Source organism: Eumetopias jubatus, unplaced genomic scaffold (assembly GCF_037043125.1).
Source record: "Eumetopias jubatus isolate StellerSeaLion01/CBP00866 unplaced genomic scaffold, mEumJub1_p1.0 scaffold_9, whole genome shotgun sequence".
NCBI classification, from domain to species: Eukaryota; Metazoa; Chordata; class Mammalia; order Carnivora; family Otariidae; genus Eumetopias; species Eumetopias jubatus.
This window is the reverse complement of record NW_028274815.1, coordinates 35891572-35918501: the sequence shown is the minus strand read 5'-3', so window position 1 is coordinate 35918501 and position 26930 is coordinate 35891572. Positions and strand designations below refer to the sequence as shown.

General features: G+C 45.4%; 1 protein-coding gene across 1 annotated transcript; it reads left to right on the top strand.

Moving 5' to 3' along the window:
* Positions 1-1076: 1076 nt before the first annotated feature.
* On the top strand, positions 1077-10251 carry ZNF892 (zinc finger protein 892). Its single transcript, XM_088026418.1, has 3 exons — positions 1077-1135; positions 2030-2110; positions 4776-10251. The coding sequence occupies exon 3, from the start codon at positions 5097-5099 to the stop codon at positions 6039-6041; it is 945 nt and encodes a 314-aa protein (XP_087882544.1). The 5' UTR covers positions 1077-1135; positions 2030-2110; positions 4776-5096; the 3' UTR covers positions 6042-10251.
* Positions 10252-26930: the final 16679 nt, after the last annotated feature.

Below are 26930 nucleotides of genomic sequence, written 5' to 3'. Positions count from 1 at the left end.
TTTCTTCCTTCAGCCCTTGACGAATACTTACAGTGTTTCTGCTCTGTGCCAGATAACTAGAGTTGCTTCAGTGAGCAAAATTAGACCCGGCCTCTGCTCTTGTGGAGCTTACCGTCTAATGGGACAGACAGACATTACTCACAAAGTCCCCTCAGTGTGTGCATCACACAAGAGAAGGGGAAGAGCATGGTGCTCCAGTCCAGAGAGCCAGGAAAGCCTTCCCTGAGGAGGTAACACCTGAACTGAGATCTGAAGTGTGAGCAGGATTAAAATAGCTGAAAGGATGCGGCAGGGGGAGAGCATTCAGGAACAGGAAGCAGCCTGTGTAAGGGGGTAAAAGGGAATGTGGCACACATCTCAAGCAGCTGAAAGGCAGCCACCAGCTGGAGCACAAGGAATGTGGGAGGAGTAGTGTGTGATAGGGGAGAAGTAGACAGAGCAGGAGATGGGGAGGTATCACACTGATCAGGGCCATTATGAGACATGGCAGGAACACTTGTGTGACTTTTATAATTTGAGCTTGAGATACTGTTTTACAAATAAATCTACATTCTGTGACATGTATAGCAAACGTCTTAACTTTAGTATGTATTGGGCAGATTTTACTCTCAAAGGAAAACTAGAGAGAAAAATATTTCCTGTTTCTTGAACCCCTTACAGTTTAAAACCATACCACAGAGAAAATAGTTAACTCATAATTATATTTTCTCCCTTCCCTGTGTCTAAATGGTAAGGATTTCTGTAGTTGTGTAATTTAATTTATCGATCTATAAACTAATAACTTGGTCCCTTCAGGTTTTACAGTGAAGGTTCCTTCCTACTTGCAGGTTACATGCAGTTCTCATGTATGGACGCAAGGAGTGAGTCTGGCTACAGATGCGCCAGAGAATCTTACTGTTGGAAGGGATGTTAGAGGTCCTTTTGTCCAGCCCTCCTTCCTGTCTTCCTTCTGTTATGCTATCAGTTTGAGTCCCTCTCAGAGGCTCCTGGAAGATCCCTTTGTGAACACAGGTGTGTTTGGTTTTTCAGGAGTCATTGGTGATCAGGGATATGGCTGAGGCTCTTGCCCAATGGGGGCAGCTGAACCCTCCTCAGGGAGATGTGCCTGAGAAGCATAGGCATCTGGTCTTGCTGGGTAAGGTTGGCCTCCTCCCCCGCTTTGAACTTACCCAGTGTGGTACCTTTGCTTTCTCGGTTCCTAGGAGCTCTGAGAATCAAAGATTCTTAATCGCTGTGTAAGTCCTGAGACAGGCAATGTCTACTTTTGTTTCTGGATATATGTGTAACTCTCCCAGAGTTAGAGATGGACTCCTTTTGACTGTATTTTCCTAGGTGGTAGCATCCTTCTTCTCTCCTCCCTGACCAAGGATGTTGAGACAAAGTTCTAGTGCAGATACCTTTTAAGAAATGGGTGCTTGGGGCGCCTGGGTGGCTCAGGTGGTTAAGCGTCTGCCTTTGGCTCAGGTCATGATCCCGGGGTTCTGGGATCGAGCCCCACATCAGGTTCCTGGCTCAGCGGGGAGCCTGCTTCTCCCTTTCCCTCTGCCTCTCCCCCTGCTCATGCTCTCTCTCTCTCTGTATCTCTGTGTCTCAAATGAACAAATAAAATCTTTAAAAAAAAAAAATGGGTGTTTATTGTTTTAATAGAGAGAGGTAAAAACAAGTGACTTAGTTGTTTTGCTCAAGTAGACCCATATCCATCTTCCTACCTTCTGAGCACTGTTGAGGGAGAAATCTAGAACTGACCTCTCTCTTTCTTTCTCTCTCTCTCTTTTTTAGAGATTTTATTTATTTGACAGAGAGAGAGCCAGACAGCACAAGTGGGGGGAATAGCAGAGGGAGAGGGAGAAGCGGGGAGCCCAGTGCGGGACTCGATCCCAGGACCCCAGGATCATGACCTGAGCCGAAGGCAGACACTTAACTGACTGAACCGCCCAGGCGCCCCTCTTTCTTTCTCTTATACTATCTTCCCTAACGACCAAGGAAATAACACTTGTTACCAAACGAATTTTTCTTTTCCCATGAACAGGGCTTCCAATTTCCAAGCCTGATGTAATCTCTCAGTTGGAGTGTGGGGAAGAGTTAGAGAGAGAAGTATCAAAAGCATCAGGTGAGTGATAACATAAAACCCAGATGGTCAGTGGTATCAAATGGATCAAAGCATCTTTGAGGTGCTTGTGGAGGAGCCTTTCCAGATTTCACTAGACCCATGGAAAAGTTGAAGTGAAGTCCCTTTCTCCCCATGCCACACTCCAGCTCTGTGGATGATCATCTTTTATAAATGCATACTTTTTAAATTTTTTTTTTTAGAAAATAAGTAATTTCCACCCTTTTCAAACCTATTCTTTTTCCCAAATAAGGTAAAAATGAAGTCAACATTTTAATATTTGTTAATAATATGCTTGGGTATTAGGCTCTAAACCAGGCTTTTTCATATTATTTTTTATTTTATCTCTGCAGGATAGTGTGACTTTTTATCTTGGACCAATGACTAAAAATCGATCTCTGAGTTTCCCCTTGCCTTCCTCTTTATCTAAGTAGAGAAAGCATAGGGTAGTGGTTGCGTGCAGACTTTGGAACCAGTGTAAATGTGTTCAAAGCCAGTCTTAACTACTTACTAGCTTTGTGACCTTTAACAAGTGAATTATCCTCTCTGTAACTCAAAGTCCTCAACTATAAAAGGGGGATAATGATAGCACTTAACTCATAGGGTTGCTGTGAAGATCAAATGAAATAATCCAAAAGAAATGCTTAGAGTAGTACCTGACCAAATGCTGAGCAAGTAATAACTATTGATTAAGTCCTGGTAAATTATTTTGAAAGATATCATGAATTTGACCTGATCATTTCTATCAAACTGGATACCGCAATGGACTACCTGCTAATTATACGTTCCTTAGTCTTACCCTTGTCTAACTGAGGCAGCATACCACTGCTGGATTCCCCACTCTGCCAGTTCTGTATTCCTCTACCCTGCTTTCAAGGCTTTTGTTACTACCTGCCTAACCATTTCACCTTCTTTATCCTTCAGCTTGAACCCTTAACGCCAGACAGGCAATCTCCTACTTTCCTCCATTAACTGTGTTCTCCACGGACATTTTGGGATTTAATTCTTCTGTTCCCCTTAGCTGAAAGTCCATTTGCCTTTAACCTGTTTCTACCCATTTGCCCTCTAAAATTCCAGGTACTTCCCTGATTATATGCAGTTGAGAACATTGTATTGTATTGATTTATTTCATATAGAGTCATGGTTGGAATGGATATTAAAGACCATTTAAGCCTGGAAATATTTAAACATTTTTAGCTTTTCTCCCAAAACTCTTACTAGGAAACCTAGGATTTGGGGCAGTTGTCCTGACAGGTTGGGAACCAATCTGAGCATCTAGGGATTTGACCCTTCTCCCTACATGCTGCTCTTTTTTTTCAAACTTCATTCTATTTAACTCTTTATAGGGCTTTTTTTTTTTTCAAGATTTAATTTATTTATTTGACAGAGAGAGACACAGTGAGAGAGGGAACACAAGCAGGGGGAGTGGAGGAGGGAGAAGCAGGCTTCCTGCGGAGCAGGGAGCCTGATGCAGGACTTGATCCCAGGACCCTGGGTTCATGACCTGAGCCGAAGGCAGACGCTTAATGACTGAGCCACCCAGGCGCCCCTCTATTTAAGTCTTTAAAGTTTGTTAGGTGTGGGGCAGTCAGAGGTGATCAGTTGCTTTTTTTTTTTAAGATTTATTATTTTATTTTATTTTTAAAATATTTATTTATTTGAGAGAGAGAGGACAGATGGGAGGGGCAAAGGGAGAGGGAGAGAGAATCCCAAGCAGATTCCGTGCTAAGCGCAGAGCCTGACATGGGGCTCAGTCTCATGACCCTGAAACCGTGACAGCTGAAATCAAGAGTTAGATGCTTACTGACTGAGCCACCCAGTTGTTCGATTTGCCTCTTAATCACTAAGCTTTGTGATGATGTGAATTTGCTGAGCTGGACCACTTTGTTTCTTTGTTGTTGTTGTTTTTTATTTTTTTTTAAGGTTTTATTTATTTGAGAGAAAGAGAGAGAGAGCGAGTGCACAAGAGCAGAGGGAGGGGCAGAGGGAGAGGAAAAAGCAGACTCCCCACTGAGCAGGGAGCCTGATGCGGGACTTGATCCCAGGACCCTGAGATCATGACCTGAGCAAAAGGCAGGCACAACCAACTGAGTCACCCAGCACCCTGATCTGGACCACTTTGAATGCTAGCTTAGAGAATCGGTGTCTCATCTTGGGACCATGGAACCAACAGAGTTTTTTTTTAAGGTTTTGAAGGTTAGTCTGTTAGCAGTGATTGGGAAATCCTGGGATGGGGAAAGATTGGTAGCAAGGAGATCAACTAACGATGGTCTTTCTCAAGACATGAGGTGCAGAGGCTCCAGTAAGAGATAAGAGTGGGCAATCCCTGTGAGACTTTTTCTGGCTCCACCTCACCCGTTTTTAAATCTTATCTGCCATTTACCCACATGACCTCTGCCTAGTCTTATTCTCTGTTATTCTTTCTCATCTCCTACCTGCCTAGATAGAAGAGTATTGAGTTCCTGCTCACTCTTTCCCTTTTGTGCAGTTGCATTTCTTTGCCCACTCACCTTTCTTTTCTCAAGTTCTTTCAGAATTGCAAAGCTATTTTTGAGAGCTTTCAAGTTCCTGTGTTCTCTTGTAAACATTTTTCATTATTTTCCTACCACAATAGTTATTTTTCTTTCCCGTGTAGGAAATGATACATGTGTATTTTTGTTTCTTTCAGACTGGGAGACAATACCAGAAAGCAAGGAGTTTACTCCAGAGCAGGGTATTTCTGAGGAAGAATCAGCCGCTGGTGTGTTAATAGAAAGATTTCCAAAGGAAAGTTCCAGTGAATGTGAGGATTCTTTAGAGAGTCAGGAGGAAAACCATGAGAAACATTTAATACAGGAGGTTGTCACTCAGAAGAAATCTTCTGGGGAGGGAAGTTACCAGTGTGATGAATTTGGGGGAAGTTTTAGTCAAAGATCATTACTTATTCAACAGCAAGGAGAGAGACTACACAACTGTGATTCATTTAAAAAGAACTTAAAATTCAGATCTAATGAGGCACGAGAAAATTTGTGCAGAGAAGAAACCTTGGAAGTGTAATGAGTGTGAGAAAGCCTTTAGTTACTACTCAGCTTTTGTCTTGCATCAGAGAATTCACACAGGAGAAAAGCCCTACGAATGTAATGAATGTGGTAAAGCTTTTAGCCAGAGCATACACCTTACTCTACACCAGAGAATTCATACTGGAGAGAAACCCTACGAATGTCATGAATGTGGGAAAGCCTTCAGTCACCGCTCTGCCCTTATTCGGCATCATATCATCCATACTGGAGAGAAGCCCTATGAATGCAATGAATGTGGGAAGGCCTTTAATCAGAGCTCATACCTCACTCAACATCAGCGAATTCATACTGGAGAGAAACCTTATGAGTGTAACGAATGTGGGAAGGCCTTTAGCCAAAGCACATTCCTTACCCAGCATCAGGTCATTCACACTGGAGAGAAACCCTATAAATGTAATGAATGTGGGAAAGCCTTTAGTGATCGATCAGGCCTTATTCAGCACCAGAGAACTCATACTGGGGAGAGGCCTTATGAGTGTAATGAGTGTGGGAAAGCCTTTGGCTACTGTTCAGCCCTGACTCAACACCAGAGAACTCACACTGGGGAGAAACCCTATAAATGCAATGATTGTGCCAAAGCCTTCAGCGACCGCTCAGCCCTTATTCGTCATCAGAGAACACACACTGGAGAGAAACCTTACAAGTGTAAGGACTGTGGAAAAGCTTTCAGCCAGAGCTCATCTCTTACAAAGCATCAGAAAACTCACACTGGAGAAAAGCCCTATAAGTGTAAGGAATGTGGAAAAGCTTTCAGCCAGAGTTCATCCCTTTCTCAACATCAGAAAACCCATGCTGGAGGGAAAACCAAAGAATATGGAAAAGCGTTTAGTGAGCATTCAGCCTTTGGCCAGCAAAAGAGAATTCATACTGGATAAAGACTATGTAAATGTGGTACATTCAGAACATATTTATCGAACAATTACTAAACACGGTGTGAGGGCTACAAAGGAATTTCAGCGTGTATTACACAAAAGATATTAATTGAGAAGTCATTGCTGATACAAGGCATAGCTTACTTAGAATGTGAAGGGGGGGGTTTACATTTTTTCAGTGCAGCAGAGGACTTTGAATTTCCTTGGGGAAAGAGGAAGATTATTTCCAACACTCTAAGGTGTATGTAAGCTTCCAAATCCTTGTGGGAGAAATAGGGTGTGCGATGATGCAAAGAAGAGATCTTCGCTGGATAGTCTCTTAATGCTAAGGAGATGAAGCTTTAAAGAGATGAGGGTTTCTTTAGGGAAATTGCAGAGGCAGAAATAAGAGATTGAGAATTCACAATGAGTTTGTCCAGGGTTTGGGAGTAGAGGTGGAAGGAAAGTTGTCCTTAGGCTTAAGTATAAGGTCACTTAGGAGATAGATGAGAAGGTTCGAGAAAAAGAACTGGGGTAGTGAACTCAAGAAATGTTGATTGAGATAACTACTCAAATTTGAGTGCTCCCAACCAGGGAAAATGTTAGACTCGTTAGTTGGTCAGGTGCAAAGTTTCCACCCTGATGCCAAGGAACGTTGGCCTGGCAGTCTGCTTCTGCGCTTTTTGTCTTGGAGACCTTGGTTATTGATTCACAGCTTGCTAAGAATCATATTAACTCCAGGGGTCAAGGCTGACAGCCTAGAAAGAGAAGGTATAGGAGGGACCTTTGATGTTTTCAGTCTATCTTAAGCTACCTATTTTAAGCTAAGTTACCTGAGAATATGCTTATTTATAAAGATTTTACCTCAATCGTATGTAGTTTGTACTTTAGATTTAGTCATACCATAGTCAAATTAAGTTGTAGACCTGAGCTGACACTGCATAGTGGATTGTGAAAGATTCGAGAAGGCTTTGAAATACTTACCTTTCACCATTTTATTCTTGGGTAGAGGCACATGACAGCCTTGTATATATTTTTTTCCATTGGAACTTCGAAGGTTATTGCATATTTTGAGTATTGTGTTTTTAGTTTTCACAAGTTTGATGATATGTCTTGATGTGGATTTCTTTGAGTTTATCTTGTTTTCTGAACTTCAATTTGTAGGTTTATGTGTTGGGGAATTTTTAGCCATCATTTCTTTGAACACATTTTCCAGCCCTCACTCCTTTTCTCCTTCCAGGACCCTGATGACACACATGTTAGATCTTTGTAGTCCCACAAGTTCCTGAGGCTCTGTTCTGTGATTTTTTTTTTCCAGTATATTTTTATCTCAATCTGCTCAGGCTACCATAACAAAATAATGTAGAATGGGGGGGCTCAAACAACAGAAATGAATTTCTCACAGTTTTGGAGGCTGGGAAGTCCAAGATCAAGGTGTCAGCTTTGGCCTCTGGTGAGGGCTCTCTTCCTGGATTGCAGAGGACCACCTTCTTGCTGTATCCTCATGAGGCCTTTTTTTGGTGCTTGCAGGGGAAAAGAGAACTCTTCTATTTCCTATAAAGCTGCCAGTCCTATCTGGTTAGGACCCCAGCCTTATGACCTCATTTAACCTTAATTACCTCTGAGAAGCCCTGTGTCCAAATACAATCATTTTGAGAGTTAGCACTTCAACATATGAATTTGGGGGGCACACAATTCAGTCCATAGCATTCTGCCCCTAGTTCCCCCAAATTCATGTTTATGCAAAATACATTTGCTCCATCCCAACAACCCCTCAAATCTTAACTCATTGCAGCATCAAGTCTGAAGTCTTTACCTAAATATCACACAAATCAGATATGGGTGAAGCTTAAGGTGTAATTTATCCTGAGACAAAATTCTTATTCAGCTGCGAATCTACGAAACCAGATAAGTTATGTGTTTCCAAAATATAATTGTGGGACAGGCATGTGATAAATATCCTCATTCCAAAAGAGGAAAGAAGGAAGGAGTGAGAGGTCCCCAGCTAGTCTAAAACCCAGCAGGACAAATTCCATAAAATCTTAAGTCTTGAGAGCAAATGCTGTTTGGCTTGATGCCCCACCTTACAGACCCACTGAGGCAGTGATCCCACATTTTGGACCCACTGGTACAGCAGTCTCACCACCAAGGCTCTGCTGGCCTATTGAAACTGAGATGATGTCCCTACCCTTTGAAACAGGAGGCAGCAATGATCCTGAAATTGACTGGAGTCACTCTTTTTTTTTTGAAACAAAAAGCATGTTCATGGCTGAGTCGCTTTACTGTCCAGTCCTATAGGATCTAAGAAGTCGGACAGTCTTCCTCCATTTGTCTAGTTTTTCTGTCCCTTGGGCCCAGCTGGCTTGTTTCTGCTGATATAATCCCTGGCTTCTGTGGAGATGCCTGAACTTAATCACACCCATGAGTCACACCCATGATCTCTTTTTCAAATGGTTGTTCAGCCACACCCTTAGTGTTCTCAGGCAGAACAAGCTTTCTCCTATTTTGCAACATGGGTGGATGGAATTTTCTAAATCTCCAAGTTCTAGGGTTTTGTTTTGTTTGTTTGTTTTTTTGTTTTTGTTTTTGTTTTTGCTTAACAAGTCTTCTTCAATTTATCTCTCGGCCTCTCCTATTTTGTTATAAGCAGTAAGGAGGGCCCGAGCTGCACCTTTAACACTTTGCTTGGAAATCTGTGTTGAATGTCCACAGTTTCTTTGCTCACAAGTTCTGCCTTTCACAAAACACTAGAACACCGTTCAGCCAAGTTCTTTACCACTTTACAACAAGGATTACCTTCCTTCCAGGTTCCAGTAATGTGTTCCTCATTTCTGTCTGAGATTTCATCAGAGCGGCCTTTAACATCCATATTTATAGTGTGCACCTCAAAACTCTGCCATCCTCTACCCATTACTCAGTTCCAAAGGTGCTTCCACATTTTTAGGTGTTTGTTAGAACAGTACCCCTCCTCTAGGTGCCAAAATCTGTTAATCTGCTTGGGGGTGCCATAACAAAATACCATAGACTGGGGGGCTCACACAACAGAAGTTAATTTCTCACCATTCTAGAGGCTGGGAAGGCCAAGATCAAGGTGTCTGCTGATTGGTTTCTGGTAAGAAGGTTCTCTTCCTACTTGTAGATGGCCACCTTCTTGCAGTGTCCTCACAATCCTTCCTCAGTGCGTGCGGGCACAGAGAGAATTCTCTCTTCTTACAAGGCTACCAATCCTGTCAGCTTAAGACCCCATACTTATGACCTCAGTTAACCTTAATTACCTTCTACAAACTCTATCTCTAAATACAGTCACATTGATTAGGGCTTCAACATGAATTAGTGGTTGGGGGATGGTTAACACAATTCCATCCATGGTAATTTTCTTTCTGTTCAAATTTATATTATCTTCAACTTCACTGATTCTTTCCTCTGCTTCTTCCATTCTGATGTTGACTCCATCATTGGATTTTATTTCAGTGATAGTTTTCAGTTCCATTTGATTCTCTGTATTATATTTCTTTAGTGAAACTATTTTCTAAATTTGTGTCAAGCATGTTTGCCATTGCTCATTGAGGCATTTTATGATGGCTGTTTTAAAATCTTTTATCAGGTAATTCTAACATCTGTGTCATTTTGGTGTTGGCGTCTGTGGGTTGTCTTCTCATTCAAGTTGAGATTTTCCTTCTGTGTGTGCTGACAATTTTCAGTTGAAATCTGGGCATTTTGAGTATTATGTTATGAGACTCTGTCCTATTTAAACTTCTGTTTGGGCAGGCCTCTGTGGAGAAAGGGTTGAGGGGATACTGCTTATTACTGTAGGTTGGTGTTGGAAGTGCAGGGAAATCATTGGCCTCTACTGACACCTGGATAGGGGGCCTCACTCTGCCAGATAGGGGTGGGGGTGGGGGTTACAACTCCCTACCAGACCTCTACTGACACCACACCAGCAAGGAAGGGGAGAGACGTCTTGTCTCTGGGTAGGATTGGAAGCCTACTCCCCACGTCGTCTTCAGTGGACACTGCCAGGATGGGATGGGGAAAGAGTTGGTTTGGAAAATTCTGTCCTGACTTGACCCTCTCAATACTACTGTGGTGTGGGGGTGGAGCATTGAGGAGCCTCGTTACAGACTGGTGAGGGTAGAAGTGTAGCCTCCCCACTTGGTCTTGGGTCTTCGGCTGGAGTAGGTTGGTTATTATCTAAAAGTTTTCTGTCTTCCTAGGCCACTTCTTTCCTCATCCTTTTTCCAGAAAGAACAGACTTTTCTTGCCCCCCCCCCCGCCCTTTTTTTTTTTTTGGTCTGTGCTCATTGGCATTTCTCGGTTGCCAACTTCTTCTGAATCCAGTCTGGGATAGATGAGGCAAAAGGAAAACCCAAGGACCTCAGTGCTGTGGTGTTCTTCAGGTCCTGAGGTCCCCAACTGGTCTGCATTCTCTCCACCTTTCAGAATCTTATGTTGTTTTATACAGAATGTCCATGGTTTTTAGCTGTACTTTGAGAAGTAGGGAAAGGCACTACTACATATTCCCCATGACATCCTTTCATTTGACACCAAAATAGCAGGTCAAGTTGTTGTCAAATTTTTGTGGCACACATAGGTCATTTGCAACCAGTTAGGATTAAGTACCAAGAGGAGTGCTCACTTGTTCTTCAATATAAGTTACCACGTTGGTAGGTAGGAACTACCAGGCTGCAAGCTTCATCTAGCTTTCAAGGAACTATAGTGTTTAAGTTGAGGAAATGCCAGTATTTAATTGTAGATTATAAATTTCAGAAGGAAGGATAGATATGATTAAGAATATAAACACATAAACTTGTGTTAATTTTTTTAATTTATAGCTTTGTTCCAAGAGCATGTAAAAACCACTGGAGAATTGAATTCAGAATTTTGGTGTGGTTTTTCTTCTATAATGTATTACCTGTATGTAGATATCTGTTCATTTTAATTTGATATATAACACAGGAAATCATAGAGAACCAACAAAGAATGAAAATAATTGGGATTTGGGACAAATCACTTCATCCTTTTAAATCTGTTTCCTCATTTGTATATTTTTTAAAAATGTAATACCTCCTTCAGAGTGGCTAGACTATGTAGATAATGGATGCAAAGTGATTTGCAAGCTATCAAGTGCTATATAACTATTAGGTATTGTTGATATAGTCATTTAAGACCTGTTCATCATGTATACTTTATGATGGTGTAGTCCAATAAAAATGATGAATATAATGGAATGTGTCTTTTTATATTTTCTTAAAAATAACTTTTCTTGGACAGAAGTAAAATGTGCATCTTTTGAGATGATCATATGGTTTTCTTTAATCTGTTAATGTGGTACATTATAATGATAGATTTTTTTTTTTTAATGATAGACTTTCTAATGCCAAAGAATACTTGCATTCTTGGGATTATCCAACTTAATGATTTTTCCCACTTCTGGAAGAGTTTGTTAAGGTTCTCCAAAAACACACAACCAATAGGATATATATATTCTATTGGATAAATAGTGATATTTATTATAAGGAATTGACTCCTGCATTTATGGAGACTGATGTGCCATGGCCTGTTGTCTACAAGCTGGGGACCCAGGAAAACTGGGAGTGTCATTCCAGCCCAAGTCCAAAGCCTGAGAACCAAGAGCACCGAGGGCAGAAGACCAATGTCTCAGCTCAACAGTCAGGCAGGGAGAGCTAATTCAGCCCTCGGCCTTTTTGTTCCATTTAGGCCCATAACATAGTGGACGATGCCCACCCTCACTGGAGAGGCACTCTGATTTTCTCAGTCCCCCAATTCGAATACTAATCTTTTCTGGGAACACCTTTACAGACACACCCAGAAATAATGTTTAACCAGGTATTTGGGCATCCCTGGCCCCATCAAACTGATACATAAAATTAACCATTACACTAATATATTTTTACCAGTTAGTCTTGTTCTATTTGCCTTTCCCTCTTCTTTCTTGTTTTCTTTCGGATTGATTAATAAGTTTTATTTTTTACTTTGCAGGTTTGAAATGTATATACTCTGTTTCTATTCTTTTTAATGGTTATTGTTAACATTTTTAACAAGCTGAATTATATTAAAGCACGTTTAACTGAAACTCTAAAATTAATATCATTATTGTTCCTACAACAACATTAAGGACCCTAGAATGTTTTAACTTCAATCATAACTGTATCAATTATTGCTGCATAGCAAACCAGTCTAAAATTTAGTGTGTTTTTTTTTTTAAGATTTTTATTTATTTGAGAGAGAGCGGGAGCATGAGTGGGGGCGGGTGGGGCAGAGGGCGAGGGAGAAGCAGGCTGCCCCCTGAGCGCAGGGCTCCATGCGGGGCTCAGGACCCCAGGACCTTGAGATCATGACCTGAGCCAAAGTCAGACACTTAACCGACTGAAGCACCCCTAAAATTTAGTGGTTTAAAACAACAGCTACGTATGATTCCTCATGAATCTGCAGGTCAGCTGGACGGTGCTGCTGATCTGATCTCAGCTGGGATTGGTCCTGTGTCTATAGTCAGGGGGTGGGTTGGCTGTGGCTGGCTGGCAGAGGATGGTCTTGGATGGAAAGGCTCTGCTCTCCTCCCTACTATTCCAGTGGGCTAGCTCAACATGCTCTCTTGGTGGCAGGGACCAAGAGAATAGAAGCATGCAATGCCATTTGAAGCCTCAGCTCAAAACTAGCACACCCAAATTTTCATCACATTCCATTGGCCAAAGCAAGTCACAAGGCCAGCCTTGATTCAAGAGGTGGGGAAAGAGACTCCACCTCTGTATTAAAGGAACTGTACAATCACATCACAGAGGGTGTGGACACAGGGAAGGGTGAAGAACTGGGTCAGTTTGCAACAGATATACCACACTCCTGCCCCACCCCCGCCATCTAAAGTATAAGTGCTAACATTGTCATTGTTCAGATTCACCCAAATGTTTATCTCTATTCTTTCTTGCATTCCAGAAGAACTTCCTCCTGGAGGCATATCCTTTCTTCCTGAATGAGATCTTTTAGAGGTTACTCTGGTAAGGATCTGCTGATCGTAAAATGTCAGTTTTTGTTGACTGATGTCTTTATTTTTGCCCTAGTCCTTGATGTATATTTTCAGCAGGTAAAGAATTCTAGACTGGCTGTTATTTTTCTCTCAGAACTTGAAAGATATTGTTCTACTTTAATCTGGCTTGGTTTCTCATGGTTTCATAATCATGAGTTATGAGCTTAAATGTTATTGACCTTACGGTGTGGGAATACTGAAAAAATGGGTTGTGGGTGTTTCTCCAGAGAAGAATTGAATAAATCCATTTTGTCGACTGAGATTTCCTGGCCCATGTAGGAAATACTACCTCAAATGACAAACGCACAAATGCTCCTCAAATAGGTCTGTGATTATGATTTACTAGAGGAAAATCCGCATCCCAAACTTCCATCACCAAGTTTGGGGGTGCTCACGTGTCTCTGTGGACTCCCCTTTTTGGTGGTTAGATTTATTTTCTGCCTCCTTTTCACGAAGGATCTCAATCATATGTGGTGTCCTAGATCTAACTCACCACCCTGATCTGGGCCAAGGGCTTGTCTACTGGACTCCAGTGGCTCTTGCATCCCCAAGTTCTAGGTTGTTAAGATTGGCATGCAAGGCAGGAAATTTCTGGTTTCTTTTGTCCTTAGAAATGGCAGTATTAAAAAAAAAAAAAAAGAAATGGCAGTATTTTAGGGGCACTCAGGAGGTTAAGCGTCCGACTCTTGGTTTCAGCTCAGGTCATGATCTCAGGGTGGTGCGATCGAGCCCCGCACTCAGCGAAGAGTCTGCCTCAGGATTCTCTCTCTCTCCTGCACCTCTCACTCTCTCTCAAACAAACAAACAAACAAACAAACAAATAAAATGTTAAAAAAAAAGAAATGGCAGTATTTTATTAACCTAATGAATTTTACAATGAAACAACAGCAGGAAGGAAGCTGAGGATCCTCCCTCCTTTCTTCCCTTCCTTCTCCTTTTTCTTTTCCTTCTACCACATTTGCTTTGTCTATATATGTTTTCCTTTGCTGAACTATTTGAAACTAAGTTGCCTACATTGTGGCATTTCATCCTGATATTGTATGTTTTGTAGGAATATGTATCAGCTTGCATCTTGTATGAGCAACAACATTCTCCAACATAAGCACAATGCCACCATTCAACTCAAGAAATGTAACATTTATTCAATAATGTTATCTAACATAGAGCCAGTTTTAACTTATTCACACTTATCCCAAAATGTCATTTAGAGCCCCACTGCCTAGTTTCCAGTCAATGATGACACATCGCAAAGTTTGTCCTGCCTCTTTAGTCTTCTTCAGTCTAGAATGGTCTTTCGACCTCTCTAGTCTTTCATTTTGAGAAGTCCAGGCCAGTTGACTTGTCAAATGTCCCACAATCCGTATTTTTTGATTACTTTCTCATGATTAGATTCAGATTAAGCATTTTTGGCAAGAAATCTACATAGATGTTGTGTTATCCTCAAGTCACATCAAGAGACTCAAGATGCCAGTTTGTCCTGTTATTCCTAATGCTAAATTTGATTACTTTGTTTACATGTGGTGCAGTCCAAATTCCTTCATTGTAATTAATAATCTCTCCTTTTGGACTTAATAAGTAATCTATGAATACTTTGTTTCCCAGCAACAACCTTCCCCCAGTGTTTTTGGACTCATTGATGATCCCTGCCTGAATCAATTATTAGTGCTTACAGAATGGTATTTTTCTAACTCTATCATTCCTTCTACATCAAGTAGCTGGCTGGCATCCTTACAAAAATAACAACTTTCCATCACCACCTCCCACCCTGTTTTTGTGGTATCACTGTGGGTTCATAGATTTCTTTTTCAAATTTTATTTTAATTGAGGTTAAACATTCCTAATGTGTATAAATCTTCAGTATGCAGCTTGATGAACTTTTACATATGCATAGACCCACGTAACCACCAACACATCTTAGGTCAGGATACAGAACATTTCCATTATTCCCGGAAGGCTCCCCATTGCCTCTTTCCAGTCAATCCACCCCCACCCCACCTCATCTTCCCAGCCTCTCACCTCCCTGTCCCCCAAGGTAATTACTGTTTTGGTTTCTATTATCCTGGACTAGTTTTACCTATTCTTGATCATCATTAAAAAAAAAAAATCATATAGTATTGGGCTGCCTGGGTGGTTCAGTCAGTTAAGTGTCTGACTCTTGGTTTTGGTTCAGGTCTGATCTCAGGGTTATGAGATCGAGCCCCATTTCAGGCTTCCTGCTCAGCATGGAGTCTGCTTGAGTTTCTCTCTCCCTCTTCCGCTGCCCCTCCCTCCCTTCATGGGAGCTCACTCTTGCTCTCTCTCACTGAAATAAATAAATAAATAAATCTTTTTAAAAAAAATCATATAGTATGTAATTTTTTGTATCTGGCTTCCTCACTCCACATTTTGTGTAATTCAACCATCTTGCATATATCAGTAATTTGTTCTTTTTCACTGATGGTGTAGTATTCCATTGTATGAATATATGGCAGTTTGTTTATCCATCCTGCTGTTGAGGGATATTTGAGTTGTTTCCAGTTTGGGGCTATTATGAGTATAACTGTTATGCACATTCCTAGTAGACATATGTTTTTCTCTTGGATATGTATATATATATATATATATATTTAGGAGTAGAATTCCTGGGTCCTGGATCACACATATGTTTAACTTTAGAAGATAATGTCAAATGGTTTCTAAATGACTTTAGCAATTTACAACACTTCTATCAGGAAAGTATGAGAGTTCCAGTTTTTCAACATGTAACTTTAGTCTTTTAAATTTTAACGGCCTGGTTAGTAATCTCTCATGGTGGCTTTTATTTTCATTTTTCTGATAACTAATGATATTGATCACTCCTTCAAATGTTAATGGGACACCTGGATATCTACTTTTTTAAAAGTGACTAGTCAAGTCTTTTGTCCATTTAAAAGAATTTTTTGGTTTATTTGTGAGAGTTCTTGATACATTCTTGACACAAGTCCTTTGTTAGATATCTATACTGAGAATTTGATCTCTGATTGTTTTGTTATGATGAAATGGAGAAAGTGGGAGCCCTTCATGCTGGCCCCTCTATCCTTTCCCTTGAGTGAACTCCCTGTTTTTTAGAGAAAGAGTGAGCATTTGTACACACATGAAGGGAGGGAAGGGCAGAGGAACAGGGAGAGAGAATCCTAAGCAGGCTCCACACTGAGCCAGACGAGGCGCTCGATCACACGACCCTGAGGCCATGACATGAGCCGAAATCAAGAGTTGGGCACTTAATGGACTGAGCCACCCAGGCTCCCCTAAAGTGTGGTGTTTTATAGAAGGTCTACCTCACCTAATGCTGACATAATAGTTTATATGAAGGCTTCTTCTCCTTGTTTTGCCGCTCATGTAGAATTGGACTCCTCCGAACTTTAGAAATGAAAGGAATACTGCAGGTGGGAAGGTAAAAATTCTATCACCATATTGGAAAATGATTTGGCAGCTTCTTATAAAGATAAACATATACCTACACATTGACCAGAAAGCTGACTCCTGAATATTTGCCCAAGATGTGAAAATATTTGTTCGTGAGAAAACTTAACACAGAATGTTCCTAGTACGTAGTACTATTCTTGGACACAGCCCAGATGTCCCTCAGCAGCTTAATTGAAAGACAAATTATGGCATATTCACACAATGGACTGTCACTCCACAATAAACAGAATGAGCTCCTAATACACGGATGAATTTCAAAAACATCATGTGGAGTGAAGGAAGTCAGAACACTACAGTGCAGACTATATGATTCTGTTTACATGGAACTCTAGAAAAGATAAAACTGGTCTCTAGTGACAGAAATTAGAAGAGTCACTGCTTCTTAGAGGAGGACTGCCTGGGGAAGGGCCCAGGGATATTTTCTAGGGTGATGAAAATGCTCCTTATCTCAACTGGGGTATGGATTACACAAGCGTGTATCTGTCTGTTGAAATGGTACAGTTAAGATGTATGCATGCAATGTATATAAAATTGTCTAAAATGTGTGTATATATATTATATGTAATGTGTATATATATATATGTATATATATATATATATATATGAGTGTGTGTGTGTGATTCATGTCTCTGGGTTTAAAAAGAAAGAGAAATCGAGGCACCTGAGTGGCTCAGTTGGTTAAGCAACTGCTTTCGGCTCGGGTCATGATCCTGGAGTCTCAGGATCAAGTCCAGCATCAGGCTGCCTGCTCAGCAGGGAGTCGACTTCTCCCTCTGACCCTTCCCCTTCTCATGTGCTCTCTCTCAAATAAATAAATAAAAATTTAAAAAAAGAAAGAAAGAAAGAAAAAGGAATGGAAGGAAATGCTAATTGCCTGGCAAAGACTTAGAGTTAGCTGAGCAGATCTCGGCAGTGTTGGGGACTCCAGGACGCTGCTGTCCAGGAGCTCCCCCTTCCGCTCGGTGCCTTGAGAGATTTATTGGTCTTTAAAGAACTTCCCTGTAGTTCCCTTAGGCTTCACCAGGTGGCAGTGTTGCACCAGCCGCCAGGTGTCTAGGAGGGGTCAGATCGCTAGATACCCTGCTCTCTGGAGCCACTAAAGAGAACCGGTTTCCGTATGTTATCATAATCCACTATAAATAGATGATATTACTCATCTCAATTGCCTATATAATTCGCCAGCCTCATCTGAAACGACTTTTATCTTTTTCCAAAAATTAGTATCTAGAGCGCAAATGTGCCACCACCGCAGGTATTCAAGAGAACGTACCTAAGGCCCTGTTGAAAGCTCGGCTGAAGAAGAGCTCCCCAAATACTGAGATGTCATCTCCCAGACTGGCTGACTTATGGCATAGTCCCCCTGGAGGAGTTTGGGAAGTCTACATGATTTCTCTCCAAAGCTTCCTCCTTTGAGGGGCCATGCCACCATGATTCTCAATGTACGAAGGAGCCCCAGGTTCAGCTGATAATTACTACCATTTGTCGAACCTTTGCCACGTGGCAGGAACTATTTTTATGCTGAATATTCATCATATCATTTCCACTGTGGGAAGTAGGGACTAGTAACACACCGATTTCCAAGTGAAGAAACAGATTAAAAGGTGTTCTGTGGGGCGTCTAGGTGGCTCAGTTGGTTGGGTGTCTGCCTTCAGCTCTGGTCATGATCTCAGGGTCCTGGGATTTAGCCCCACGCTGGGCTTCCTGCTCAGGAGGGAGCCTGCTTCTCCCTCTCCCTCTGCCTGCCTCTCCCGCTGCTTGTGAGCATGCTCTCTCTCTGTCAAATAAATAAATAAAATCTTAAAAAACAAAACAGATAAAATGTGATGTCCCAGTGCTAGTGAAAATGGCGCTGGGCGTGACCCTGGCGGGGGGGACACCAGAGCTACAGGTAAGACTAATGGATTCAGACTCATTTGGTCTAGTGGCTGAGTAAAACCATGGGAGACACGTTTTGGCTGACATTTCCAGGATGGTATTTTGCTTTTCATCTCTTCAAAACTCTGGAGTGACTTCACCAGTTCGGTGTTTGTGGGTCTCAGTACATCCCATAGATTTGCTGACATTTGATCCAGAACCTTCCAGTGTGTCCACTTCAAAAGAGAGGAAGAAGGCTTGACTATGGAGAAACAACAACAAGAAAAATTATTCTATATTCTTATCATCGCTTAGCACATCTCTGTACCCTGGTCCTTTCAATAGCTCCTACTAATTTAGGCTTGCTCCTTTTTTAAGCAAACAGAGTTGGAGAAATAGTCCTCCATTCATCCGTGATCCCAGCATGGTGGTAGATATAGCATGGGTGCTCGGCAAAGGTTTGTGGATTGAATGGTCTTTTGAATTCTTTTCAAAATACACCTGAAATTATTTTTAGCTCTAATTTCAGTTTGCCTCATTAGGTGGGATGTCCGGTTCTCTGCTGGACTAATTGTTTTGGAAAGATGCACTTTGCCCAAGGACAACTTCAAGTCACATTCAGAACCTTTGGTTTTCGTTTCTGGAAGTACTCCTTTGTCCAGGGTTTCTTATAAGGACTCCTAATTATAAATCTTTGTTTCAGCTTTACACACACACATACACACACAGGTTTTTAATATTTCCTTTCCTTTTCAATGCACACATTTCCTCAGCTCCGGACAGGCTGCTCTAGCTGACACCTGGACAGGATGGCGAGCCCACACACTGGCTTGTCTCCCAGTCTCCCACTGTGTCAGGTCTGGAAAGCTGTTGCCACAGAAATGACCAGAGGCCTCAGGATGGGGGAGCAGATTATAATCTGTGGTAGGGAGATGGCTCTGACCCCAGCTTGTCAGATGGGAAAAGGTGCCCTGGGGAAGGTGCCTAGGGAGTCTTTGGGATCCCCAAAATAGAGGCTCTGAGTTGAGGTTCCCTCTGGCTGCACATGGAGGTGAGACTGAGACCTTTTGCCTGGAAATGTGCCTTCTGGGTGGTTCTGTCCCGAGCCAGGCCTTCACACACAAAATCTATGGAATGTCTTATTGAGCCTGCCCTGAGTTCTTCCAGTGATGTAGTCTCACTTCTCAGAAACTCAAGTCTAGCGGAGAAGCGAACAGAAACAATTACACTACCAGTGGAGAGGTGTGGCCGCGGAGACAGGTACTCGGGCCTCTGACCCCCGCGCTCCGCCTGAGGGCTCTCTGGAAGGCCCCGCTGGGTGGCGCAGGTTGAGGCTTCGCTGCAGAGAGAGCCACAGGAGGGCACTGGGGGTCCCCACACAGCACATTCAGTGGCGGAGAGATAGAAGCATGACAGACTGGTCTGTTGGGGCAGAGACACCTTCAAGGCGGCTGTGTCTGGGGATGGAGGGGTGTGGCAGATGTCCCTGGAGAGAACAGCTGGTTGTGGGAGGGTTGGCCAGCACGTGAAGATGCTGGAGTGTGCCTGGTCCATGTGGTGGCTGTATTTAGTTAGAATAGTCTAGGTTCTGTTTCAGGAACTGAGTAACTACAGATCTCAGTGCCTAATCCAACAAGGAGTTATTTTCCACTCTGGTCCCTGTGTGGTACCAGCCAGGGTTCGTGTGTATGGGGGGTGGAAAGGGGGAGAGGGGCTGGGTTTGGTGCCTCTGCCAAGGCCCAGGGATCCAGGCTGAGGGAGGCGCCACCAGCCTGTACGGTCACCATGCCACTGTTCAGCTTCAGCAGTCCCACGAGCCGGAGGAGCTGAGTCCTGGGACCTCACACCTGCTTTTGCTGTGCTTTATTGGGCGTGAGGGGCTGTAACTCACTTTCCTTCCGCTGACAGCCTGTTCACCAGGATTAGTCACATGGCCCCAACCCAGCTACGAGGGAGGCTGGGAAAGGCAGTCTTCCTCGGTCTGGGGAGAGGAGGCTGAAGCGGGGCTGGGTGAACACAAAACACTGGCTTTGCCGTAGCATTTAGCAAATGCTGGGGACAGGACCTCATTAGGGGGCAGGAATAGCCCTGAGGTATTTTAAGTAGGGGAGTGTTATGACCAGGTGGGGTCGCCTGGGGGCCACCATGTTCCTGGGGCTGTTACTCCAGGACAGGCCCTGCGGAGGCCCGGGGGCCTGGGGCTTCTCCACAGCGGGGCACTGCTGCGCAGTCTCGAGGATTTTCTACCAGAGTCAGAAGAGGGGATTCTGGCTCTGCCCACCCGCCGACCGGAGGCAAAAACCACGTCCCTCTGCAAGTTTCCAGGGTGCTCCGGGCTGCCTGACGTCTACCCAAGAAGAGCTACTTGAGCCTTCTTGTCAGAACTTCCGTTTGGAGAAACGTGGAGTCCTTGAGCCTGGGCCCCGGAGCACCCGCCTCCAGCACATAGGCCCGGATCCTGCCGCTTCTGGGGTTCCTCCTGCCCGCTGCCTTGCTCTGCCTTCCTGCCCTTGACCGCCTGCCTGTGAGACAAGTTCACCTGCCTGGGGCCTGGGGCCTTGGTATCTGCATTCACCTAGGTCTCACCTGTGAATCTAATTCCTGTGGCGCCCAGCCTGCCAAGGCCATCCCTTGCCAAACTGCTGGCCACCCGCGGGTTTGGCACCTCATTGCTTCCCGCTGACTTTGAGGTGAGTCCATATCTGGACTCCATGCTCCCTGCCTGGGCCCTGATTTGGTCTAGGTCCTTGGTTCCAGCCTCTTCCCTTAGCGCTGCCCATCCCGGCTCTGTCCTGCTGACACCCGTAATCCCCACACAGGCACGCTTACTTCTGAAAGGACCAATCTGCATTTGGGCCCGGTGCCTTCTTCACCCCAGTGTACTCCTGGCCTGGCCAGGGAGGGGACTCTGCTTCCTCAGATGGCAGTGGTTTATCCTATGGGTCACCCCACTGGGCAATGGCATTCACCCCCGTTGCCCCTCCATCCGAGCCTTGATGTTCTCAGTCTCTTGGGTTTCATCCTCTGACCCTCTGTTGATATTTTCTTCAGTCCTCTCTAATTTGGTCTTAGAATACTTTCACTACTTTGGGGCTAGGAGAGTAGAACACACATGTACCGGGCAGCTAGATGGAACACATTTTCCTATAGGTTAAAGGAAAAGAGCCACCCCTCCGTGTGGAGGCTCTGCTCTACTCCCTCTGCATTTCAGTGGCACAGGTCTGCCCCCATTGTCATCTTGATTTTGAAGTCCTTCCCTCACTGTCCTCTACATTGGAAGCACCGGCTGGAGCAAGGTGGGGACCTCACTGCTCTGGTCACTGACCTCCTCTGTTTTCCTGCCGGCTCATTAGCCTGTCCCTGTGCTCTGAGAAAAAAAGGCATCTGTAAGCAAATGCGCTTGGGATAGCCAGGGTGGCAGTGACGGCTGGATCCACCCAATGTCCCACTTCCCTCCTCCCTAAGCCACAGAACCCTGGCTTTATTCCAGGCAGCAGATCGCCCAGTCCAAAGAGCATGCTTACCAGCCTCCCTGGAGCTCTGTGTGGCCTCATGATCAAGCTCTGGCCAATGAAATGTACATTCAAGGTCCGGGAGTGACTTCTGGGAAAGCTGCTTTAAAGGAAGGTGCCTCGGCCAGAAGGAATATCGACCCCTCCTGGCCATCCCCCGCCTGGAATGTGAATGTGAGGGCTGGACCTCCAGTTGCCATCTGTTCCACGAAGCAATCACAAGGTTAGAAACAGAGAAGGAGCCTGTGTTACTGTTGCTTCGTGGAACCGCCAGGTTAGCCCCGAATGGCCAGCCTCCAGTCTCATTTCATGCGAGAATGCCCACTGTTAGGTTGGATTTTCTGATCTAGTCAGCTGAATCTAATCCTAACAGATACATCTGACGTAGGAAAAAAATTAATTAGCAAATTAAAGACAGTTGGAAGCTCTACCATAAAGAAAGCTCTCATAGGCAGAATTCCCAAGATGTCCCCCAAAGATTCTTGTCCCTTGGTTGTTCAGTCACATGGTATTCTGGGAGTTGCTGTGATACGACTTTGCATGTGTAATTAAGGTTATTCATCAGCTGGCTTTCAGATAGATAGCCGGGCAGGAACACCCGGGTGGGCCCGCTGGGAGTCCCTAATCACAGACTAGGGAGCGGAAGAGGCCACGAGAAAGAGAGAGGAGATGGAAAAGACCAGAGGAAAGCAACACAAGGGGGGTGGAGGGGATCGGAAGGATTCCAGGTGTGAGAAGCACCAGACGCACAGTTGCTGGCGGAGGGGTGGAGGCGCCCACTGCCCGGAGCTGAGAGCAGCCTCGAGGAGCCAAGGGCGGCCCCCAGCTGGCAGCCAGCAAGGAAATGAGACCAGGGGCACCTGGGTGACTCAGTTGGTTAAGCGACTGCCTTCGGCTCAGGTCATGATCCTGGGAGTCTCAGGATCGAGTCCCGCATTGGGCTCCCTGCTCAGCGGGGAGTCTGCGTCTCCCTCGGACCCTCCCCCCTCTCGTGCGTGCGCTCTCTATCTCATTCTCGCTCTCAAATAAATAAAATCTTTTAAAGAAAAGAAAAGGAAATGAGACCCAGTTTGAGGCACTGCTCTGCTCTCCGCTCCGGTTGGAAGTCCACCGTCCCCCTGTCCTGTGCTGTGCACTCGGAGGCGGTCTTCCCGTCCCCTCTGCACGGGGCAGGCACGGAGCCACACAAACGCCCCTGGAAGCAGCACCCTGCTGCCCAGTGTGTTTGTACATCACTACGGGCTCTCTCGCTGCTTCACTGGGACTTCCTCCTCCCCTTGCCAGTGCATTTTGAAGGCACAGCGGCAATGTCCTCTCCGTGTGGAGGCTCTGCTCTACTCCCTCTGCATTTCAGTGGCGCAGCTCTGCCCCCATTGTCATCTTCCCTCACTGTCCTCTACATTGGAAGAACCGGCTGGAGCAAGGTGGGGACCTCATTGCTCTGGTCACTGACCTCCTCTGTTTTCCTGCCGGCTCGTTAGCCTGTCCCTAAGAGCTCTGTTGGGGCCTCATTAGGGACCCAGGGAACCCCAGAGGCTGCCCAGACCCTGGGCAGGGAGTTCTCGACATCTTCAAATTTTCTGGGGACAGGTGTGAGTCCCCAAATCCCAGCTACTCACAACTAACTGAAGGCTTCCCAAAAGGTGCCTCTGGGGCCTTTCTGGGACCCAGCTCTCTCCCTGTGACCCACTGCTTCCTGCCCCTTATGCCCCGAGAACAGCCGAGGGACCCAGCTCTCTCCCTACACTTCCTTCTCATGCATACCCTCCCCCCCCACCTCTATTGATCTGGTCCTCCAAAGCCTGGAACAGAGGCACCTGCCTGTGGTGGGTGGGAAAGGTGGGGGTGGAGATGGCCACAGGCAGGAATGGAATCCTGACACCCTATTCCACACCCCCGCAGGAAACTTGAGGAGTGTGTGAGGTGGGGGTGCCCCTGCCCTTCAGGATAAAGGCTGCTTTCCTGGAGGGGGGCTGGTCTGCCCATGGCAGTTGCTCTTGGTTCACCTGGTCCATCAGAACCCGTGGGGAGCTCACAAAAGCTGCCAATACCAGAAACCTGCCCCTGGAGAGTCACATTTAGTGGGGGTGCAGCCCGGGCATCTGCAGGTGATTTTGTGGGCAGCTGAATTAAGACTTTCCCAACTGCCTGTGGTGTGGAAGGTCTTCATCTCCACTCTTGCCCTGTGGTTCTTACTGGCTGAGCAGCAAATTTGGTCTCAAATGATAGTTCCCTTACAGTCCCCCAAAAACCTGTTCTCCAAACTGAAGGTTTAACAGGAAGAGAAGGTCTCCTGTGGGAATGAATAGTTTTGCCATGGTCCCTGTTCCTCGAAAGCTGGCTTTTCTTTGGGTCAGGGTATGCCCTTCAGAAGCCCCTCCCACAGTTTTATGATGCTTCCTTGTGTCTTAGGGGCAGAGACTGGTGTGTAACTCACACCCCTAGGGGAGCCCCTCCTAGGGGAGTATGTCTACATTTAACGTTTTGTGATAGCTGAGTTTCAAACAGCAGTATCTGCGCGTTGGATAAATGCACTACACGAGATACCTGTCATGAGATTCGGCCTTCTCTAATGAAATGGGGGTAAGGGTAGCGTTCTTATTGCAGGTCACCCGGAGAGCAAAGACCTTCCCTTTCAAAGAGGCCCAGAAAAGCAACTGTCCAGTTCCTTCCTGTGGCTAGTGTCCTGCCTCCTGGGAGAATGCTACTGGGGGAATAGTTCTGAGGGGCCTGCTGTGGGGTGCAGGAGTGCCTGTGACCTCCTGCGTGTCAAGGTGTTCCCATGTCTCCCATGGCCTAGGCGGACCCTGGATACATTCAGCCCCATCCTCATTCTGGGGAATGCACCAGCTACGTGAGAAAGGGAAACAGAGCCCCTCTGTTGGGTCTGGGCTCATCTCCATCCTTCAGTGGCCATGACCCAGTCTTGGTGGCCAGGTCTGTGGAGGTTCAGAGAATGCAGATGAGAAGTGGTGGGAGGAGACAGGCAGGCCAGGTCCCTTGGCTCCTTTTAGTATGAAAGCCCAGAAGCCAATGGGGGCTTTTCCCTGCCCTTCCTGTCCCTCCTCCTGACCTTCAGGTGGTCCTGTCCTGGACTCGGGTGGCTTCTCACGGCTTGGTGTTCTGGCCCTGCCTCGTCTGGTCATGGCTATCTGGGGAGGGCATTCAAGCTCCAGAGCAGGGCTGAAAAGCACAGGACAATGCCACTGGGCCTCTGCAGGGGGACCTTTGACCTCTCAGGCTATCTAGCATTACAAAGGCACCTTTGGTATCCGGCCTCATTATTGACTCATGCTAACTTGTGGTCAGCTGATCCATTATGGTCTTTTTGTCTCCACAAACAGTTATGAATCTAGGAATCTGTTTGTGAATTGGCCATAACATTTCTCCTGCTTCCATTTCATGCTGCAAGCTTGAGCCCGCCATTCCAGTGGGTCAAGATTCCTTCGAATCCTCATTCCATCATCGGGATCTTGCACCTCGCCTCCTGGTTTCGTGTAGTTGGTGTTGAGCAAGAGGGACAGGTTCTGACCCAGAGCAGTCTCCTGGTTGTGGTTGGGTGGGCTTGTCTTTCCGGTCTAGCTCCTCTCTTCCAGGCCTGCAGTCATGAGGAGCCTCTGCTACCACATCCTGTGTCCTTCCAGAGCTATCTCAAGGGGACAAAGGGTGGAGCCACTTTTTCCTAGTTGCAGTATAAGCTCTCTCTACTTCAGGTGTTTGCCATAGAGCTCCTGGGCATCTGGGCAGCACATGCCCACGAGGAGACTCAGGGGTCAGACAGAACTCCTGAGAGTCTGGCCAACGGTGCTGTCTTGAGTACCCAGGAGGAAGAAATGGACACATGACACCTCCAAAGAGGGGACGTCAATAACCTTCCCTCGCAGTGAATGTGGTGACGGGAAGAGCCGGGACTGCAGACGGTCTTACAATAGGGGCAGCAGCTCATCTCCAACATGTGTCCATTTGCTCTCTATGTCAGGCTCTAGAGGGGTCATGGCCTGCCTTTCTGATGCTCCTGGACCACACGAAGCCCCAAATTGCCCCAAGGTTCTGCAAACCAGACTCTGTCTTCTCCTCAAAGGACCATGGCTCTAAGTGCCACGGGTGGAGGAGGGAGCAGATGTCCGTGTCACGTGTGGCCTAGGCCTTGACCTTGGAGAGAAGGGGTAGCCCAGGAGGCTGTGGGTAATGAGGAAGAGGGTACTGGCTAGACTTGAGGAGGTCTGGCTCAGGCCAGAAGATGCTGTCCTCCTAATTGACACAGAGACCAAGAAGTCTTGGGAACAGGATGACCCTCTGGTCTCAAGGGGATTCGCCTGGCCACGCAGAGAGTGCACAGCCTACCCAGGGGGCCTGGGCTGGAAGGACTGAAGTCTTCATCTGACCTGAATCCTTCTGGACGATCTATTCAGTACTGGGCTGCTTCCTTTAGTAGACCAGAGCGCAGCCATCTCCATGTGCCTGGGCCCCTGCCGTCCTGACTACAACCACTTCTGACAAGGCTGTCTGTACCGACAAATCTGCCGCCTCTGTGGTTGTGCCCAGGCCGCCATGTTGAAAGCTGCACCTGGTCTCAGTGGTTACCACAGGGATGCTAGAGCACTTTGCTGAAGACCCCACGTGCTTCCTGTGGCCTGTCTTTGGGCTTCGCCTCATCCTTAATGCTTGGCGAGGCTAAGGAAGAAGTTCCCAGGGGCATGCCACTCACCAAAGAGCCTTCTCCCTTTCCCGTCCCACCCCACCCCTTCCTTGCCTGCTTCACTCACCACCGCATGCACAGAATTTCGGCTTGGAGACTCTACCATCTCACTCTCTCTCTCTCTCTCTCTCTTTTTTTTTTTAACTTTTATTTTAAGTAGGCTCCATGCCCAACATGGGCCTTGAACTGACGACCCTGAGATCAAGAGTCACATGCTCTACTGACTGAGCCGGCCAGGCGCCCCATCTCCCGTCTATTCTTGAGTCACATTCACTTGCAAACTCTCTAGCTGACAGAGACTGTTTTATCTTCGAATGTTTTGAAATCTGCTTTCTAGTCTAGGGAAACATTTATTGGGAATA

What these genes read in the sequence shown, in the direction of transcription:
- ZNF892 (XM_088026418.1), top strand. Translation starts at nt 5,097, where the DNA reads ATGAGGCACGAGAAAATTTGTGCAGAGAAGAAACCTTGGAAGTGTAAT.